Source organism: Tachysurus vachellii, chromosome 7 (genome assembly GCF_030014155.1).
Source record: "Tachysurus vachellii isolate PV-2020 chromosome 7, HZAU_Pvac_v1, whole genome shotgun sequence".
NCBI lineage: Eukaryota > Metazoa > Chordata > Actinopteri > Siluriformes > Bagridae > Tachysurus > Tachysurus vachellii.
The window spans coordinates 17,197,759-17,220,492 of NC_083466.1; the positions used below are offsets into that span (position 1 = coordinate 17,197,759).

The following is a 22,734-nucleotide window of genomic DNA, read 5'->3' on the forward strand; positions in this document are numbered from 1 at the left end:
TTGAATAAAACTTATTTTGCCAAGCTTCTAGACAATGTATTTTGCAAGAAATTCAGGTTTAAATGCTTACATCCCAAAGTAACTATTCCTGAAATCATAACCTCTTCAAGTGTCACATCTTTGTCATTTATGTACAAATATGTATCAGAAATGAAACACCACACACCGTAAGACAGAAAATGGTATTTTACCATTTTTTATTAAAAGTTGCATAAAGTTTAACAAATTCAGGACACTAACAAAAGTTTATTGCTACATGTTTTTCCACAGTTCCTCCCACCCCACCAAATATGACCTTCAAACAAAGATTAACATCAGATGTCTGCAAATTATCAAACACATCATGTCTTATTAAATTTAACTCACGACATATTTTGTGCGCTGTTGTATGAAAAAACAACAGCTTTATCTGACACACACTAATAAAATGCACAAATCTGCTTTATTTTAAGCATATCTAAAAATGTCCAACTTGTAAATGTATTCAAGTTATTTTATTTCTAGAAAACTGAATTAAGGAAAGTATAATGAGGCTGTTTTCAAAATGTTAAAATTGCTCATTTATATATAGTTCTAAAACGAATCCCACCATTTATTTGGTTTGTGTAAGATACTATATGTACTAAGGCAACATCTGATATAGAAAAGGGTATTTTTACCGGGAAAAGATGAGAGCTGGATGAAGAGAGGAGAACACGCGTAGTAGGAGGAACTAAACAGGAGCTGTAGTTAGAGAGCTCTCTTTTATTTGACTCCCAATCCTGTGGAGTTACTAATTACCAGTCATTACAAGATAACGTATCATACGCAATAAAGACTGTGCACTCGTTTGTATACAGTGAATGAATGTGAAAAATGGGAGATTGAAAGTGAAGCACTCACAGACATGGAATATGCGATTAGCCCTATTATTTTTGTGTTTGATCAGCAATGAGGAAGGAGGCAGATGGTGTTCTGGGTAAGATGATTTAGCAGAATCAAATGAAAACATTAATTGGGCTCTTATAAACCGGCAGACTTCATGGCAAGCCGCAAGACCCTCCAGCACACTGTCATCTCCCTCTGTGCTCCACATGCCATAGCGCACATCTGTGTGTGAGTGTGGGGCTTAATAACCACAGCTGTGGTGTGTGGTACATGTTCCCACTGATCCTGGAGGGGGATGACGCCCGGCTGTCTGTGTTTTTGTGTGTAAATGTGTGTTTCTATATATGTGGGATACGTTTATAAAAAAAAAACAAAAAAAAAAACAACTCATCCTACACACAAACAAACAGATCTGCATTCCTCGCAAAGCCAAGATAAAATGAAGGAATACATTTTGCTTTTAAAAAAAAAAGGCAGCGCATATCTCATCTCTTCCAAACGTACTACACCACAGGGTATAGTAACATAATTTCGGAGAACTACAAACAGCACATTTATAAGGGTGTCGTCCACTAGGGACACGTGTACAGTATTGCATCAGCAAAATATCACACAGTCACCTAACATCTAAAATGTTTTTATAGAAATATATCGCTAGAATTTCTACAAATGCTTCAAAACACAATGGAATCTTTTTCAACTTTCAGAAAAAAATAATATATCATAAAGTTAACAAAAAATGAATAAAACAAAAATAAGCCCTGCTTATAAGAATCTGATTGGCTCGATTCCCCAGGAAGCTCACTTTCCCCTCTGCCTCACATGATTGGTTGAGCATCTACTGAAGAAGAGGAAAAAGCTGGGATTGGCTGGGGGAGGGTTAGGATGAGGAGCCGAGGCTGTAGGTGCATCATTTCTTCTGAGGTGTGCTTAGTTTCTGCATGCCACGGATTTTGTCAAGCAACTCCATTACAAAGTCCTGCGGGGGACAAGAAGAACGAGGGACAAGCGATTAACAGCTTTCTTTCTTTCTTTCTTTTATTTTTTATAGATTTGCACAAAAGTCTACGACTCAAATACACCAGCAGGATTGTATATTTGTGCCAGTATTCAGTACAGTGGTTATAAATGCTGAAAAAATATTTTATATGTATTTACGAGTACTGTCAACATTATTTGCTGCATCAACCAACTAATATTTTTCATATGCAATACAAAATACATTAATGTTGCAGGTTGGACAAGTCACTATCCCTGACACCAGGGACAAGCAGGCTGAGTCTGTTCTTTTATTTTTCCTTTATAGAATAAATTCTCTTTTCACATTTATTCATTAAAAAGCTTTTCAGTTTCTTTGCATCTTTAAAATTTAGAAGCTTCATGGTGGGGCAATGATCCTTGATGCTGTAACTACAGCCTAAAAATATATACATTAAAATCTCCTGCTTCATTACACACATCACACATCGATTACAAACATTGGGGATATTTTTTATAAGAAGAAGATAGTGTCTTCATCCATTTAATTTTCAAACTAGCTAACCATGCTAATCTTTTTATGCTCCTTTCTAACCTCATAATGTTTTATTCAAGTTTTATTCAAGAGGGATTCAAACTGCAGTGTAACGGCATGGGGAGGTGTGTATATATAAATGTATGTATGTGTGTATATATATGTATGTGTGTGTGTGTGTGTGTGTATATATATATATATATATATATATATATATATATATATATATATATATATGTGTGTGTGTGTTTATATATATATGTGTGTGTGTGTGTATGTGTGTGTGTGTATATATACATGTATGTATGTATGTATGCATATATATATATATATATATATATATATATATATATATATATGACTGAATCAACCATGACTGACATGATGTGTTAATGCAGCACCCATGCATTCTCTCATGTTATACTCAGATTTCTGGACGCTTAATTATTGAAGTACATTAATGTCATTCCAACTTAACTATCAGTAAATATGTGGATAACTTCAGTCAAGTATAGTTATTGGGAATGCAACTGAATCGATTATAATAGTGTTATATTAGTGTTGGTGAAAAATGATCTTACCTCAGTAGGTTTGTAACAGTCCACCAGCAGATCCTGTGTTAAGAACAGACAAAATATTCAGTTTATATAAAACAATTCTTTCTGAAAGTGTTGCACAATAAAAAATGACTCTGTAGGATGTAAGGCACAGAACCTTAACACGTGCAGCACGATCCGCATCATCCTGCATGTCCAATAACTCATCCACATCTATCTCCAGTTCAGGAATCGCCTCCTCCTGTAAGACACAAAAGAAATAGACACAGAAAGACAGTGGTAAGAGTTCTGCACTTGTAAAATGGGCCAAACAAAATGACAGGTTTAACTTATTTAAACAGACACGTAGAAGTGATGAAATCCAACGGCGGATTAAATCATGCCTTCGCTATACATACAGTGTAGAAGCATCTGCTCACCACAAGAGGTCCCTATTATGAAAGCGATGCAACATTTTGATTTGAAATTATCTTTACAGTGTAGCCTGCTTTTTTTTTTTTTTTTAAAAAAACACGTGAAATCCTATACTTTATACAGCTCAAGGTTTGTGTTTTTTAAACATCTCATTCTACGTTTAGCCCTCCGTTGCTTTCCTCTAGATTTTGGAGTGCCACTGTGTTCATTTAGCCACAAGAGCATTAATAAGTGACCTGTGCAGGCCACTCCAAACTTAGCAAACCATGTCATGTCTTCATAGAGCTCACTTTGTGCACAGAAGCATTGTCATACTGTAACATTTGCCTTAAAGTTTGGGCCTATTAGTACCACAGAAGGGAAACAAGAACTCTAGACGTTCTAGCCGATTGTGTACTTCTAGCTTTATGGTAACAGTCGGAAGAAAAACCACATACAAGTGTGATGGTCAGGTGTCCGATTATTTTTGGTCATATAAAATGTACCTACATTTTATGTATAATATTTTCTACACAAACCTTTACTCCCACACTGTACTTTATCTTCTTCTACCGTCGGCTTTTCCCGTTAGGGGTCGCCACAGAGAATCATCTGTTTCCACCTAACTCTATCTTCAGCATCCTTTACTCTCGCACCAAGTAACTTCATGTCCTCTTTCAACACATCCATATACTGTATCTCCTCTTTACCTGCAGCTCCATCTCCAACATCCTTCTACCAATATAACCATCTCCCTCCTCTACACATGTCCAAACCTTCTCAATCTAGCCTCTCTGACCTTGTCCTCAAAACAGCCAACCTGAGCTGATGTGCTCGTTCCTAATCCTGTCCATCCTCATCAGTCCTAAAAGAGAACCTCAACATCCTCGTCTCGGCTACTCGCACTGTACTTTATAATCGTTAAAATCTTTTTAATAATCCCATAATTCTTTTTTAATCCACCCAAATGCACAACAGATAATTAATCAGTGTTACCGCAGCATAGAGCCAAACAGTTGAAACATATAAATATGCACTTATGCATTAATGTTTAATTAAGAATTAAACAATATACATTTAATTTTGAATTATGCCTAATTGAAAATTAGTTAAAATCCTAAACTAAAGACACTAAAATCCTGATTATGTTTATAAAGAACACCAGACCAGGATCGGACAAAATTCCAGCCTATATTTGGGTTCTTAGTACAACAGTCATCAGTATCTCACACTGAAGTAGAGAATCACATCCCGTTCTCAAACATTTTGTGTATTTTTGCTGGACCACAGCTGTTTATTTATCACATTTCTGATGAACTGGCAAAATCTGAGCTCATAAACAAAATGATTTTGGTAGTATAAACAAGTTTGTAGACTGAATTTTCCACCCAAGCTCTCTTTGCTACATCTCCCCCTGTAAAAAAGTGCACATGGTTCAGTCCGGGCCACATTTAAATGCTGCTAGCTGTGTTACCATTTTCCTTCAAAATCCAAACGATTTAGGTTTTGAATTCCCAACAACTAGCTCCATGTGAACACAGAGGCCAGAACTCTAGGCTACGAAGCTGAACAGAAATGTCGATAAGAGATGGATACTAACTTTAGCTCATGCAGGCTATTTTTGCCACTTGATCTAACCACAGGAAGTAATCTGACTTAAATGACAGAATCCAGAAGCTCACCAGTAAAACAGACCTACAGAGCAGAACTGATAAACTAACGTATGTGTTACTGTTCTTCCTAAGAGCCTTCTTACTCCACTAATGCCTTGAAGGATATCATTTAAGACTCAGCAACCTTAAGTTTATGCTTTACATCATCATTTCCATCTACTGCTGTGTTATGTTGGTTGATACAGTGAAGTTTGCTCATACAGCTAAATGCCTGCTGGGAACTGCTGGGCATGAAACAGATGGGTTTGGAAATAATCATCAAAAGTCACTGGCTCTGTGTGTGTCTGCATGTGTATGTGTGTGTGTGTGTGTGTGTGTGTGTGTGTGTGTTTTCCATTCCTCTCACTTGGCTCGCCTCGTCTACAAGTCTGCTGTCTCCGTGCCATCCTACAGCCATTAACTCATCCTTCCTAATATTGTTTTCTGTTTTCCCTTCCATTTCACTTCCATGTTTCATTTGTCCTGCTAGTTATATTGAGCTGCAATCTGCCTGGTGAGTGTGTAGTTTAGATGTGCGCTTCATTAAAATATAAAAATAGCACACACGAATGGAAATGCCAAACCCAAATTACATGCTGCACTTTCTCTTTCTTGTTCTCTGTCTCTCTCTCTCCGTCTCCTGCTTTTATTCTTTCCCCTTCCATAAAGTGAAGTGTTGTTCAATGAAGGCTGGGTAATAATCCTTCTCTTTCTTCAACCCACCCCATCTCTCCCTCACTCTTTCTCACACACACACACACACACACACACACACACACACACACACACACACACACGCATGCACACAACACCATTGTCGATCCTGAATAGTTACTCATGGACAAATACAACCAATACTACAAGAGTAAAATCTAAAGCTACACTGCTCTAATAAACATTAGAAAATCCTTTAAGCATCTTCAGCGTGTTCTGCAGTGGGAAAACTAAATCTGGTTGGACGTGCTGCTGGCGGCACTCACACGTCCTCTTTTCCACTGCCATGTTCTTCTCTTCCTCCCCCTCGGTTTGGGCTGCCCACACCAGCTGTCATTGCACCTGCCCAATTGCCCCCTACCCAAATCTCTCTCACTCTTATGCACACACACACACACACACACACACACACACACACACACAAGCAGTCACTATTCACACAAACGACCTTTCACTCAGGAACAGAGTTATACACTGATACTGCCACAATATGGCTCTGTTCCTGATTTCTCTCGAGTTCTCAGAATTACACACGCTTATTAGAAACACAGAAACGAACACTACTCTCACACCAGCAAGCAACAAGTAGTGATGGCTACATGGGTGGCTTCCAGCGCTTCATAATGTAGTTATAGTTTTATACCTAAATATCCGTCCATCCATTTTCTGTACAGTTTATCCTACACAGGGTCACAGGGGAGCTTAGTGTCTATCACAAGCAAGGGACAAAAACAGGGTGCCAACTCATCTCAAACCACAAACACACACACACAATTTAGAGATGCCAATCAGAAGAACATGTCTTTGGACTTGGGAAGGAAACTAAAGTACATGGAGGAAACCCCTAAAATACTGGACCCAGTGGTGGTAGCTTGATGAACCTGGGATTCAATCTCACAACATTTAGATTGGTAGACCAACACCTTAACCACTAGGCTACCACATGGGACATAGACACCATAGGATTGGTTGAAGTAAATATTTAAGCCAATTATTTGGATATCCTTTGAACTGAACTGAGGCATTAATGTGGCATGCTGTATGTTTTTCTGTCACTTTTACACTTCATGTTGCCCATGCACACAGAAAATGAACGGACCCCTAATAATATCTCCACTCCTATGACTGACTCGCTCAACGACTATGTATCTTCTGGCAAAGCAAAACTTGATCTGATCATATGCTGAACATAGATCTGACTCACAGAATTATTCCCCAGATGAAGAGAGAGAGAGCGAGAGAGAGAGAGAGAGAGAGAGAGAGAGAGAGAGAGACGGCATCACCACTGAGTTACACTTAAGGTTATTCAAGAAAGTTGTTTAATTCCTGACAAAGTAAAATTTGTACAAATCATCCTAATCCACGTCTTTCCAGATTCTATGAAATTACAGTGTAAATGTTTACTGCCTGAGGACAATAACTACGGTGCTTGGCCGAAGCCAAACATGAGTGTTGCACAGACATGTGTGTATGTATGGATCATCTTGTGTGATTCCGTAAGTATGAATCAGAATGACTGGGAAAAAAGTTTCTAGTTGTTATGTGTCACAGTGGGGTTACTACATCAGTGTAGAGTCTGCTAAAGCAAGCCGGCATTGTGTGTGTGTGTGTGTGTGTGTGTGTGTGTATTCTCCAGGCAACCTGGTCTCTGAGTGCGAGCTAACAGTATGAGGGTGGGTCAATCTCAGCTCCTGTACTCATCTGACCATAAGATCACATGACGTTCTTTATTACAGAGGAAGAGGAGGAGTAATAACTGGCTGCTATGTGCAGGCTCTCAGACAAAGTTCCCCAACACACACACACTCTCTGTCTTCCCAAGGGCCTTCTGCTGCTAGGCAGCTCAGCAATAAACACTAACATGAAACCAAAGTTCAAAATGTGTGATATTACTGAAACAAGCAACAGAATCTATGTCAATGTCAATTCTCCAGTTTATTGTTGTTGACATCCTGTCTGCATACACACAGACAGTGAGACAAAATATAATGTCTAAAGCACCATAACAACCCACAAGACAAAACAGTTCATCTGAATGCAGAAACATATAATACAAAGTACAATCTTTAAAGTGCAGCATTTCTGTGGAATGACAAGTTTGGTACATGACTATAACCATCAGGGACAGTCTGGGTAACAATAAAGAACCACAGAATAAATCTTTCTAACCATAATTTGCAGTAGGTACAGTATACATGAAGTGAAATATATAAGCAAGCAGATATAACATCTAGAATAATATGCTACTGAACATCCTTGAATGCATACACTGGGTTTAGCAGTAGCACAAGATCCATACCATCATTCTACCACATCATCCTGCAGTATCCTTAAAATATTAAATTACATTAAAGAACATATTTACTTCACAAATTCACTCTCTCTCACTCTTAATTCTCTCTCTCTCTCTCTCAAAATGCACACATATACAGTATATATACACATACAGTATATCTATGTGTGTACACACACATTATATATATATATATATATATATATATATATATATATATATATATATATATATATATATATATATATATATATTCATAGCCGTGTCTCTCCTCTCACATGACAACTATCCAATCTGTTAAGCATGTGCTTTGTCCATCACATGTGAAGCCACAGTGTGTTTCCAAACCGCTGCTCATGCCAAGGCACAGGACAACTGAACATACTTGAAGACAAGAGCTAGAGCTAAAGTCTAGTTTATGTTTCCTTAAAAACATTTTTCCAAAAATCAAGCCCTCGGGAGTCTCAGAAAAGATCCCTCGCTATAAAAGAGAGATTTAACCAACAGTGCGAAAGGGTGGGAGTTGTCATTAGCTGTGACCCGGTTTATGAAGATGATATGCAAAGGCCATCATTTTAACTAGGTTTCCCAGTAGCAATTTTGAAGTGACGTTCCTTCTAATTTAAGTAGGTGTCAGCAATATAGTGGAGTAGTTATATTTCTAGTCTATCAGGATATTCGTGATGGTTAACTAGAGGAGCCAGTACTTCACACTGCAGAGATCATTAAAATAGCTAACTACATTGTTGAAGAAGCTTGTTAAACAACCCCAGGACATTTACATACAGCCCTACTGAAATGAAATATCAACACCCATGACAATATGTGCTGCTTCAATTTGTTTAACGGGCAGCTTGATATAGTTATGAACTGCTCCAGATTTTCAGAGGTTTATTTCAGGCATTTTATCAGAGCAAGTCTGGCATGGCTTGATCTACTTCCTGTTTATACACAAGCTAGCAGATGCATGGGCTTGTTTAGCACAGTACTGTTTGCAGCCAATAATAATTATAACACATTATTTTCAATGTGTTTGTTGATATAAATTATACACTTCATCATTACACTTTAATAATTATCCACCTACAGGCTTTGAGCTGAGATCTTTTAGTCACTAAAAGTACATTCAGAGAGATTATGAGCTGTAATGATTTATTTTTATAGTTTTTGATAGAGAACTTGTGTATTGTCTAGTAAAAGAGTTGATCGTTTCGTAACATTCATTCATTCATTTTCTACCGCTTATCCGAACTACCTCGGGTCACGGGGAGCCTGTGCCTATCTCAGGCGTCATCGGGCATCAAGGCAGGATACACCCTGGACGGAGTGCCAACCCATCGCAGGGCACACACTCATTCACTCACACAATCACACACTAGGGACAATTTTCCAGAGATGCCAATCACCCTACCATGCATGTCTTTGGACCGGGGGAGGAAACCGGAGTACCCGGAGGAAACCCCCGAGGCACGGGGAGAACATGCAAACTCCACACACACAAGGTGGAGGCGGGAATCGAACCCCCGACCCTGGAGGTGTGAGGCGAACGTGCTAACCACTAAGCCACCGTGCCCCCTCCGTTTCGTAACAGGTTTATATATTTAATTAATCGAGTTTCATTTTTAATAGTATTTAACATGTGCTTATTAAACTACTCTTTTTTGACAAAACCTAATCTATTCATAATAATTGCTGGTACTGAGATAAAAGAAAAAAGGCGGAAAGAGCGGAAAGTTTAAACAGGAAGTAGGAAGAGGGAAGATAAGGGTCAGAGTCAAAAATACTGGCTGACCTACTATCTCTTTAGCTAATCTCTTCTCTTCCTCTCTAGACTTACAAACATAACAGAGCTGCTTCAGAGTCTGACATGTTGCTGCATCTCAACAAATCATCAAGAACACACTCACAGGTCAAAACTTGAAACTCATATCCGGCAGAGTGGATATAACCTCACAGGTCAGACAAATAAACTGAAACAGGATTTTCATATCCGTTAGAACAATGGCTGTTTACAGTTAAAGTACTACGTGTGTGGGGTTGTGTGTGAATAAGTGTGTGAGTAAAGAGTATGTTGTTAATGGGTGTCAGTGAGTAGCTAAATTCATTAATGAGTAAATCCCATAGCCATGGGCAGGATCGTGCTACTAGACATAATCTGCTGGATTCAATGATCTTAAGACAATGACACGAGACACATTTATATTTATATTCATGCGCTTATAGGATTAAAATAGACTGGGCTGTGTGTGTGTGCATGTGTGTGTGTATGTTTGTGTGTGTGCTAGATAATGAATGATGCCTCAGACGAGACATGTAGGATATGTGATAATGAACAGAAGTCTAATTATAAAAGTATGGCTACTGCCATTTCATGAATATTACTGAACTGCAAATGAGCTGTGTGTCAAATCACTTACTATCGCCTAGTACTGGAAGATCTTGACGATTACTACATAAAGCATATGTTTAGAACATAAGTGGATTTGTACATCTGGCGTTCTTTATAAGTATAACTGGTTTAATACTTATGTTTACACTGACATGCCTTTAGCTCACACTTTTATCCAAAGCAACTCAAATCTGAAAATACAAGCAAAGTGATATATGGAGCAGGGGACAACACAAGTAGTGCTACCATACAAAGATTATTAATTGAAGGCTAGAGAAGTAAAGTGCATAAAGTAGTGGTAGTGGAATAGAAGCCTTTATTCTGTCACATATATATTACAGCACTTTGCATATCCCAACTTTTGGAGGTTGGGGTTCAGAGCACAGGGTCAGCCATGATACAGCACCTCTGGAGCAGGGAGGGTTAAGGGCCTTGCTCAAGGGCCCAACAGTGACAGCTTGGCAGCGCTGGAGCTTGAACCCTTTGGTCCACCAATCAACAACCCAAAGCTGTTTTTAATTAAAGGAAGTGACGTTAAAACTGCATGCCATGTAAACAACAGTGTTTCAGAGTTAGCTGATAAATTTGTACCTAATTTAACCAAAAATTTTCTGTACTTTTGATCTTAAGTATCAAAGTATCAAGAAAAATAACACTTCAGATAACCCAGCTGTTGGTTCTGCCTGAATTCGGTCCTCTCGCATAAGGTTGTGCATGATGATACAGCTTTGGCATGTGGTAGCCTAGTGCTTACAGTGTTGGGCTACCAATCGGAAGGTTGTGAGTTCAATCCCAAGTCCACCAAGCTACCACTGTTGGGCCCTTGAGCAAGGCCCTTAACAATCAATTGCTCAGTTGTATAAGAATGAGATGATGCAAGTTGCTCTGGATAAGGGAGTCTGCCAAATGCTGGAAATGGAAATGTAAGCTTTGTTCAGAAAGCATCTCTGGCTCTGCACTTCATTTATTCTGGAAATGTAGCCTACCATTTGTTTGTATTTCCTATTACGAACGCTGGGCAGCTGTGTATGCTTATAATTTATTTAAAATAATACACAAGCAGGTGATAGAGATACGACTACGGTATTTACCGATGCACAGCTGCCAGTGGAAAAAGAGAGAGTACACTGTTTTCTTCTCCTCCTCTTCCTCTCTTTCTCTCACTCTCTCTCATGCTCTCTCACGCTCTCTCTGTTTACAGTATCTCTCATAAAATCATCTTCATATTCAGTCATCCTCTGGCTTTCTCAATCTTAAATGCACTTTATCTAATATTTGTTGCCTGTACCGTTTTGAACATTCGGACATTCAGAAAATGCTGTCACATGATCAGTGCCTTATCATTGGTGCCCCCTGTGGCCCTTTAACAGGATGTTGGTGTAATATCAGAACTGTAGTGGAGTAATGCAGGGTGGTTGTGAAGGTCTGTATTGTACAATTCCTGCTGTCTCTCATCACACTGATGAATAGCACAAATACACAGTGAGTAGAGACAGACAATTTTCCATTCCCCAGAGAGAGAAATTAATCAGGTACATCCTTGCTTTCAGTTCAGGGAAAGTGATAGGAAAGATTTGAAACCTTTGAAAGAACAGCTGTATGTATGTGAAAACATGTTTTTCGTAGATCTCTAGGGAATCTCTCGAGTATTCTGATTATATCAGTCAACAGTTATTGTTGCAAATCAAAATGCTTGATTTTGTTGAAGCTTTTTCAAAATTGCAGCTTTCTGTGCTTTTTTGTGGAAAACTACTTGAATTAGCAAAATTCTTCTTTTAAACGACTACCAGTGAAGACACATGTAATTAGTGTCTGTTATAGCTATGTTTGACACACTTGAATCAAAGAGGACTTTGGCTGAATGCATGTTGTGATTTGTCACACCACGTGTCTTGGCCCAAATATGTGGAAGATCTGCAGTAATTTCGAGAAGAAGAAAAAAAAACAACAGAATATTGTGGCACCTGCATGATTTTGCGTTAACTTGTGTGATTAGAAAGCTTGGAGGTACTGTTGCGTATTTTGAACGCAAGCCGATCGTCTATAGAAACCTAAACTATAAATAATAAGCACTTTTTAACATTTTATAAATCTCCAGGTTCTGAAAGTTAGATGGAGCTGCATAAAAAACGGCTTCAAATTAGACTTTCTTGTCTGATGTCTGACTTATCCTTAGAGATTTAGTGTTCGAATGTAACATGAATTCATGCTACATACATGGGTATGAATATAAACATTCACTTGTCTGTGAGTAGAGCAGGGTTTCTGCTCTTTTCCCACAGCAGAGCAGCACTGAACTTCTTATCAGTGGTCATCACATATACTCTAGAGTTACAGAAGATAAGGACTGAGTATGAATAAATGCTGTGAATCTTCTAAAGATCAACACATCGATAGCAGTAAGCCTCCATGTGTAAGTTATGTGAGTGTTGATAAGAGAGACAAAGTGTTAATGCATGATGTAGTCTAAGTTAGTCACCTGAGATTTAGGCTTTTCACACGGGAAGAGTTTCCATAGCTACAGTCCGCCATCTCACACACACTCGCACACGTACACACTCCGTCAGCAGAAGGTCACGATGGGGTTACCTTCCTATTTCCTGCTCATCAAAAACTAAAGGGGTTAAATAACGGAGTCAATGAAAGAGTGCTGAGCAGGAGAGAGCAGGATGATGGGACGAGCGGAGGGGCGCCTGTAGTACACAGGGAGGTTTAATGAAGATAAGTGATCTTACATGATGAACTGCATTTAAATCATGAGCTCAGCAAGCCTGACTGGACAGGCTATGAACAGAACGCACTGAAGCTAGCTCTTTGTTAGACAGAACAATAAATCAAGCCTGGGATCTCAAACAAAGGTTTTTCTTAAGAGCAAAAAAAAATCGTTTAAAAGGCCTGATGCCTTCCAGCCCAGTCGATGTTCATTCTGAAATGAAAAATCCCATAGTCACTTTGCTTCATTTGCTTTATGTGGTGTAACTGACAGCCAACGACCACTAGTGAATTTAATTAACGTCTAGCCAGCACATTAGGACAAGTCAGGAAATTGAGTCTGGGTCGGTTGGAAGCCGAGGGGATCGGAGAAATTGACCTGGGTGTAACGTACATCATACATATACACATGGATACTTAATGGTCGCTAAAATGGAATTATCCAAATCAGCTGATCACATGGCAGCAGTGTAATGCATAAAATCGTGCAGATACAGGTCAAGAGCACCAAACACAGGAATGAGGAAGCTCACTGGCTCTGACCATGACATTATTTCAGAAACCGCTGATCTCCTTGGATTTTAATGCACAAAAGTCGGAAAATATGGTGCTCTTCTGCATGCACTAACCGATAAAAAAGGTTATAGGAGAATGTGGAAGCCTGGTGGTTAAGATGTTGGTCTACTGAACGGAAAGTCATGAGTTCAAATCCCAGGTCCACCAAGGTGCCACTGCTGGGCCCCTGAGCAAGGCCCTTAACTCTCAATTGCTCAGTTGTATAAATTGAAATAAAAAAAATGTAAGTCACTCTGGATAAGGGTATCTGCTAAATGCCAGAAATGTAAATGTAAATGTAGAAGAATGGCCAGGCAGGTTCAAAGGAACGTATACAGTAACTCAAATAACTGTTTACAACCACAGTATGTGTGTGTGATGGAAATCATTTAACATTTTAGAAACATGACAATACAATCTTGGTATTATTTAATACGCTTATAATATTATACAAAATAATGATAAAATAGGATATACATATTTCTAATAAGGATTTAAAGACGCTGCATTGATGTTAAAATTTTGTATTGAATCATTAAAGCTGTACAAAATGTCAGTATTTTTTGTAGATATTTTCTGTATTGATTTTCAGCGTTAAATACTTTTTTTGATCAGTGTCAGCTCTTCGCAGGCTGTGGAGATCTTTAGATATTTTCAGGTTCTGCAAAATAAAATCTTTGTCCTCGGTTTCTTTAGACTCTCATTTCTTCTCCTCTCTTTCCTGATCCCAGAGTATGCAGGTTCTGGATCAGAAAAGAAAACTGGGGAGAAAACACTCTTCATGATATTGAATCTGACAGCGTGTGAAGTTTTGTATAGGAGTTTGTATATAAATATACCATGGAAGTGTGGTTAGGTGAGAGACTAGTTTACTGAACTGTCCAGCAATCCAATAATAATATTATCAGTGTACAAACAGATTGGTTGAGACAGGAAGTAGGTAAAAATGACACAAAATTGTATACAAGAGTATGAAGAAACACAATGAGCCTCTTTAAACATATTGGTAATTTTGGTAAAATAAAAACATGTATATGTACAGATTTGTGAAACTAAAAAGCTTTGCACTTTTTTTTATCATATAGTTCACAGTTATAGAAGGGAAATTATTTACAAATCACACTATCAGCTGTTACCCAGATGAATATGGGTTTACTTTGGAATCTGGTTCCTTTCAAGGTTTCCTAAATTTTTATAAACGTAAATAAATACGTATAAAGCTGTTTTGTGACGAAAAGGTGTGTAAATCCAATTTATTCAAATAGCAAACTAAAGATTTTCACCAGATTTCCAAATGGTTTGGAAATGTTTTTCCTCACATGAGGGAAGATTTTCTTCATAGCCACATCTGTATATTGTTGTATGCCAATCAACTATGAAATACAAAGTTATAGCTGATTTGGAATTAATAAATAATTTTAATAATATAAATAAATTTCTCAGAGGTGGAAGTGAAGATTTTTTCATTCATGGCTAAATACTGGGTTTCCGCTCAAGGTCTCTGACCCTGACCCTGACCTGGTGAGCTAACATTGCGCTAATGCCTCCAAAGCACTTCTGAGAGTCTCTATGGTATAGAGCTAATGCTAAATGCTTTAAATGTAAATAAATATGTGATTTAAACCTGACAGTATAATCCGTATATTAAATTAGAGCAATCCAGGACAATGATGTGAAGATGTTAGTTGAGGTTTACATCGGTTTGCCTTTTTTTTTAATACAAGTGTACACACACTTCCAGAGCTATAGCAGAATACAAACATTTAATACAAAATAACAGGATTTTCATGAAGACTACATTTTGACTGTACAAGCATAGCTTGATAAATGAGGCCTATTGTTCAGTCTAATCTGAGAGGTTTTAATCTACACTTGGGCCATGTTGAGGTGCTGTCCTCCTCTGCTCCGCTCTCACTAATTACAGCTTTCCAATGGTCATTTCCTCAAGGTTCTTTAAGGCAGTGAAAGCACCTGGGCCTGATTAGACACCGTGAGTGGTTTTACTACTGCCCCATAACCCACAGAAAGCCTCAGATTCTGGACTTTTAATGGGTTGAAATAAACATGAGGAAAGTCTGTCTTCAAATTTTCTTCAAGATATCATTAGAGAAACCGAGAAGCTGCTTGGACAGCCAGCTGCATAAGTCCAATACACTACAAGCATTTACACCGAACGTAATTATTAAGTGAGAAAGACCTTCTTTGCTACGTCTACATGCTTCAATAACATTACTGAAACAGAAACAAAACACCTCTATTTTATTCAGGAATCATTTCTAAACTCTCAAGCTGAAGGTCTCAGCACTGTGTCTATGTGAGTCAAGTTACTGAATTCCACCAATAAATGAAATGAAACCATGATCATCACACTCACAATAAAAGCATTAAGATGAGACAGAAACTTGTACTCAAGCTGTTATTATGCAATTACTGTATATATCTAGCTTTCCAACACTGCAGAAATATAGTAAAAATGCTTTCCTTGGGCTTTTTAGGCTTCAAAATATCTCTGTATAACACAATCCTAAATTATTCCCTTTGAAATATTCGTGCCAACTCTGAAATGTACAAATATATTCAACAATCAAGTATCAAAATATATTTATTCTAATTTATTTAGCTTTATTATACAAATCTATTTACGTCAATGATTGTCCTTAATAAAAAAAAAAATTGAGTAAGTATGTTTAATTACTTATAAAATAAAAAACAAACGCTAAAGATAATAGCTCATATGCTACTGATGCAGTAGACAGAAGTGATGTTGAAAGACACTCAGGAATTCCTTAACGCTCTTACGGTCACAGAGCTACAGTGACTGTACTCCAAGCTATCAAACCGGCCAGTCTGTCTGTCTCCTGTCTGTTTGACTCTTGCTGAATAAAGCATGGGGACTGAGAGAAGAGCTATTTCCAGCAGACCCGGCGGCCTCGGAGACTCCTTACCACCACACAAAGCTTTTTAATCTTCCCGATTTCCTTCTGGGAAAAGCCGGAATCACACAGAACACTTCAGAGGCAAGCCTCTAGACCTAGCCAAGCTGTAGTCTAGCAAGTTGTTTCTCTCATTGAATGTTCAGGTGCTGCTTTAATACTTAAAACACAGTTAAATTAACAAGCAACTAATGTCACAGTTTAACACTATGCCTCTATTTAAAAGTATGTAATAATTCTAATATGCATTTATTACGTAGTACTTGAATATGGAATAGGGTTCAGTCAGACATCACATATTAATTTCATCAGGATTTCAGAAATAACACTATGGCATGATAATCAGCGTTGGTGTGTTGTGATGTCATTAACACCCCAATACATGTGGACTTTTTTCCTGTAACATCACATCCCTGTAATATCACAGCAAATTGCCAAAGATTAAAACTGTATATTAAAGAACATGAAATAATTTGATGTGTTTATACTCATGTTCAATGCTGTGGATCGTCCACAAAACAAATGTTGCTCATTTAGAGTTCTTACTTCCATGTGGTAATTTTACCTAATAGAGATTGCAGTGCAGTGAGCTGCAAGGTGTTTTGTAGGATACTGAATTTAATGAATAAACATAATTTGGTGTTTAATTTGATAATTTGCCATCTTAAATCGATAAGACTAGATTACAATCAGAGAGAGGTTTGTGTGTGTGTCTGTGAGTGAGTGGGAGAGAGAGAGAGAGAGAGAGAGAGAGAGAGAGAGAGAGAGAGAGAGAGAGAGAGCGCGAGAGAGAGATTTATTTTCTTTTATTAGGTTGCCCCTAGTATTGCATGTTGCCAAGAAAATATTGAACTTTGGGTGTTCAATTGATTTGTCATGCTTGTTAAAATCATTCCACAGTCAAGAGCTTTCAAGCCAAACTAGAAAACTAGAGACCTAATATGAAATTAGGAATCCAAAAAAAAAAAGGGAAGTGGTTAACACCCACATTCACTTTTACAACTGCTTATCCCCTGTTTAGGTAGAACTGGTTGTACACATAAATGTTCATACAAATATTACATAATCCAACATGCAGGAATTCAACATTAATAATAACGTCAATACTGAAATGCAGCAATATGTTGAACAATTTAGAATAGACAGCTTCATGTGTGTTTGGCATCAGCAGCTAAAAGAGCTCATGAGCCACTTAGCTGAGCGGCCGTGAGCACCTGCTGATCGAATAAAAACTCCAACAGCCTAATCCATACTGATGTATAAATCACTAAAACAACAAGCAACCATCGTGTACAGAACAGTTCAAGCACAGAAGTTTACACTGTGCGGATTCTCCATCACTCGTTGCTCATTTGAATGGACGTTAGTTAACAGTCTTCTGAAGGTAATAACGATTCAAATGAAGTATCAGGCTTTGTTCCCTTAAGAATAAAAATGCCTTCCTCTTTATTGGGCTTGTTTTGACTGAACAGGAAGTGAGAGACAATGTCTTTCACAATAATATGAGAACCTGTTTTCAAGCCATGATTTTGAATATTCCCACTGGGTGATATTTCTGAAATTGATATCAGGTAAACCAGCTGATAAACTCATCACAGCAGTTTCCACTGAGTGTTCTAAGTGCAAAGCCTGGGAAAGGCAGGTCTAAACCTGCTTTATTACCAAACACCCACATGCAAAGGTGTGGCATAACAGAAAATGCTAGATTGGCATGAGCAGGTGTGTGTGTGTGTGTGTGTGTGTGTGTGTGTGTGTGTGTGTGTGTGTGTGTGTCGGGGGAGATTCCACATTGTTAAACAACAGATGCAGAGCATCAGTCAGAGAAAGGTGTTTAGTCAGTGAACAAGATCCTGACTCGTGGCTCTCACCAATCTCTTTTATGTTCTTTTACTCTAGACTTTAAAGCGTCCCTGAAGTGAGATTTTAGTAGAATCAGCTCTGAGATCGACTAATGTTTGGGTCAAAATTACACCTCAGTACTACTACTAATAATAATAAGAAGAATTCTAAAGCACTGTTGATGAGCTAAATATATGCTTTCATTTTATACAAAAATCATCAAGGTAACAGTGTGGTACCTTTAACTCTTCCAACTTACTAGCTAGCTAATGTAGCTATTGTAAATGATGAGCATGTTGTTATAGTATATTTTGACAGGTTTGGCTAAAATTATCACTGAGAATATGATAAAGTTGAGTCTCTGATCCTTAAAGTACACTTACCAAGTTACAAAAAAATAAGGGGCTAACTAGCAACAAAGAAAGGGGCTAACTAGCGACAAAGAAAGGGGCTAAGTTGCCTGTTAGCTATTAGCAATGCTATGAAGCCAATAGGTTTGCATATTTACATTTATTTCTTTTTTGTGTAAAAGTATAGTTATGCTCTCAGGAAGTTCAAGCAACCACTTTATCACTGTGCATGAACGTTTTAAACAGTTTTGGATGTGACAGACAGCTATGAGCATGATAGTAACTGCTCTAATGTGTGTTGCGTCCTCCTGCTTCTCTCAGTCTCTAGATTTGTTTACCATGGCAAACATTTGCTGATTCATGCTAAAATAAATCTGAAAGATACAATAAAGCGATAAACCCTGTTACCTTAATGTAGTCAAAGGCCACATTGAACCATTTTGCTGAACCATTTTTCTGATTCAAGTCTTGAAGCCAAACAGCTCAAAACTGTTGTATTGGAGAAGCTTTCAGAGATTCATGTTGCTATGTGACAGGCTATAACCGAAGTGTGAAATTATGTGTATTTGTGTGTGTCTGTGTGTGGTCCTTAGGAAAAATTATGTGCATTTCTTGTGTTTTTGGCCAGAGGTTAAAACCACAGCTGTCCTTTTCCATCTCTTGCTCATGGTTTGGCTGTTAGTCTGTCAATGATCATCTACTTATTTTTTCACGTCTGCTTTTTCCACTGCTCTGTACTCCTATCTGCATAGCCTACCGCCACACCCCCCACCCCGACCCGCAACACACACACGCTTGCAAATGCAACCACTGCCTGAACACAGTAGTTCATCAGATAACTTTTCATCCATAAATTACTGTAGTGTTTGTCATTCTCTCGCTCTGTGTACAGAAGGATATTTGTGCCGCCATTATCAATCGTGTCAAGCACGTGTCAATGCAAGCTCACACGTGTTGACGACTGTGTTTGCATATCGACACACTTGCTGAGATTGCCAACTTCCTTGATCCTTTTCTTTCATCCATTATCTTCATATTACCCTATTCATCCTATCACATTTTTCCTCTGAGTGCCCCTTCCTGCCACCTGGCCTGTTACTCTCACTGAAAGATGATTGAAGGAAAAAGACTTATACATACTGTTTTTTTTTTCATACTACATAGTACAGGAGTATGCAGTAATGCATGCCAAAGTGATTATACAGTACATGCGCCATATAAATATAGTAGCCTGTGGCTTAAAATATAACCTTAAAAAATACACAGTGTACTATTATGCATGGTAGACACAGATATAGTGATTATACAATTTTTTGGTTTAGCCTTAGTGACTATAGAGTATCATATTTAGTATAGTAATGTGCGATTTTGCTCTACAGTACACTATTTAGTCTAGTAGTCACGTGGTCACAGTGATGATATTTACACATATACACTATACTATAAGTTTGAGAGTAGCATCCTTTCTTTTCCATAAATAAATGTACTGACTATACAGTTTAGGTTATTATTCAGTATGCAAGTATCATACAAGTTAATTTCCAACATAAATGCATGTAAAATAACATCTATATGATATAGCCTACTATTTATTATGCCGCTGGGCATTTTTGTGTGTAAAATAACATCTATATACCATATAGCCTACTACTGAGTACAGTAATGTGCGTTTTGTGTGTGAAATAACTATACTGTATAGTCTACCATTTAATACGGTGATGTGTGTTTTGTGTATAAGATAAAAGCTATACTTTGTAACCTACTATGTTGTACAATAGTATGCAATAATCTGTGGGGCGATGCCACAGGGCCCGTTATATCTGGGTGACGTGGTTGTTATTAAAAGTGTTTAAAAGGTAAAACCAGGGTCTCGAGATGTTGCGTGTGTTTAAAGCTAAAGAGGTTTTACAAAGTGACTGGCTACTTTGAAAAAAGTGTGTGTATCTGTGCCGGTGGTGTGGAATGGAGACGGGGGAAGGGGTGTGAGACAACAGGGACAGTAAAGAGAGATGGAGTGAGTGAGTGAGTGAGTGAGGGAGGAAGTGAAGGGGAAGGGAAGGGGTTATGAGCCACATGCAGAGTTCTTTTGTTATAATAGGCAGGAGATGATCTGTCTCTCTGGACTGGATTCGGGCCTCTGATCTAACTCTTAAATCCCTCTCCCCCTTTTCAGGAAGTCACAAACCATTGTACATGATCGGCTTTAGGAACTTCTGTATTTACTCCAGTCCTAGTGTTAGAAAGTCCAAAAAGCAAAAATGACCTATAGTCTGGAGAGCAGTCGTGTGCAGAGAGCACTTCTCTAATTTTGGGGGGAAAAGGTATGAAGTGTGAATGAACGTTTATAACACTATTCTAGGAATAGAATGTGGGTCACAGCTATACACACGCACGCACGCGCACACACACACACATACACAAACACGTCCCGCGTGCATCTTTTGGCTTGCATATGAAGTTCAGATTATATTTAGGTTCCAGTCCCAAAATGAGCTCCATGTTTAGGTTGCACACACATCACACATTAATCACCTACACTGCCCTGGATCTATAGATTACTAAAGATTCGTGTGGATCAGACTTGATCACTCACCTCACAGTCGTACAGTTCTGTAAGCTGATCTATGATCCATTCCTCCAAGTTCAGTCTCTTCCTCAGCTCTTTCCGGTCGTATTTCACCGTAACCCGGCCTTGTTTCCGGGCCGGAGTCTCGGTCTCTTCGGTACCGGATGGAGTTTGGAAGTAGACCCGCGGCTGAGGGCTCGACTCCGGGGTTGTTACCGCTGCCATAGTCCGGTGTGGTGTAGATACAGCAGAGGGAGGAAACTCTGCTCTGGGATTTTCCTCGCCGTGTTGCTCACTTCAATATGACTGAAAAACGCCACGTGAAGAAGAAACAGTGCGTCTGTCTGAGTGAACACACACACACACACACACACACACACACAGCTCAAATCTCCACTCCTGAATAGACCGGATTATGAATAACTCAAGCCTGTTAGGTCTAGATGAAGTAGAGTGAAACTCAACACGTGTCGGTTTGTGAGCTGAGAAGAAGACACACACTTACACTCAGGGTCGGTCTCTCTCTCTCTCTCTCTCTCTCTCTCTCTCTCTCTCTCTCTTTCCACCTATTTAGCACATGCAAAACTGGTGCAAATCAACTTGCTCTTCTTAACGTTATTCAAATCGACATAAAGTGAAAACAAACAGTCCTTTATTCCTCCTCTGTTCTTCTCCCCGGTCGTTTTGTCTTTCCTTTACTCCTCCTCTCTCCCCTCTCTCTTCCTCTTCTGGCTGCTGCTGTAGATCACTGCTGTAGATCACCCCCTCAAAACACACACACACACACACACACACACACACACACACACACACACACACACACACACACACACACACACACACACCTGACTTTGTGGGGACATTTTTTAAAAAGCTGCAACTTTTATTAAATGATAATAAATATTTAAAGAGAGCATAAAAGTTTCCTCGTGGTTTCTGATTTTAATGTTCGGCTCAGATTCAGTAATATTACATTATTTTTACTGTTACCTGGTCAATAGAAGGATAGTGATATACATGTTGGGTTTACTTTTCTTTAAATGGCTACATTTTATAATAGAAATGAAAATTAAGTTTGTTTTTTAATAATGTCAATTTTTTTAAGTGCATTTTATATTTCAGGACAATTTGCCATATCTACTAAAAGCACAAACCAGTGACAGAAAAGAAATGTGAAACCCAAACCTGAAATCATTAAGCAACATAAATATTTTAAAAAAGTAGAATTAAGTGTAAAGTATTTCTTTGCAGGTGACCAATCAACTCTCTCTCCTTCTCTTACTCTAATGAGACTAAGTAATGATAGTAATGACTTTACATGTATTCTGGGTAACCTGCTATAGATAGACAAAGGATGTACAAACGTATGTTACATATGATATATTTCTATATATTTTATAT

At 38.3% G+C, this 22,734-nt stretch overlaps 1 protein-coding gene across 2 annotated transcripts; it reads right to left on the reverse strand.

Moving 5' to 3' along the window:
- Positions 1-168: 168 nt before the first annotated feature.
- ppp1r14bb (protein phosphatase 1, regulatory (inhibitor) subunit 14Bb) lies at positions 169-22,065 on the reverse strand. Of its 2 annotated transcripts, none has more exons than XM_060874668.1 (5): positions 21,839-22,065; positions 21,361-21,673; positions 3,095-3,178; positions 2,962-2,994; positions 169-1,846 (listed from the first exon to the last, which is right to left on the reverse strand). In XM_060874668.1, exons 2-5 carry the CDS (start codon positions 21,556-21,558, stop codon positions 1,778-1,780), a joined length of 384 nt encoding a protein of 127 aa, XP_060730651.1. In that variant the 5' UTR covers positions 21,559-21,673; positions 21,839-22,065; the 3' UTR covers positions 169-1,777. The 2 variants fall into 2 exon arrangements, with proteins under 2 accessions (XP_060730651.1, XP_060730650.1); XM_060874667.1 differs by having other exon boundaries at positions 21,361-21,677.
- Positions 22,066-22,734: the final 669 nt, after the last annotated feature.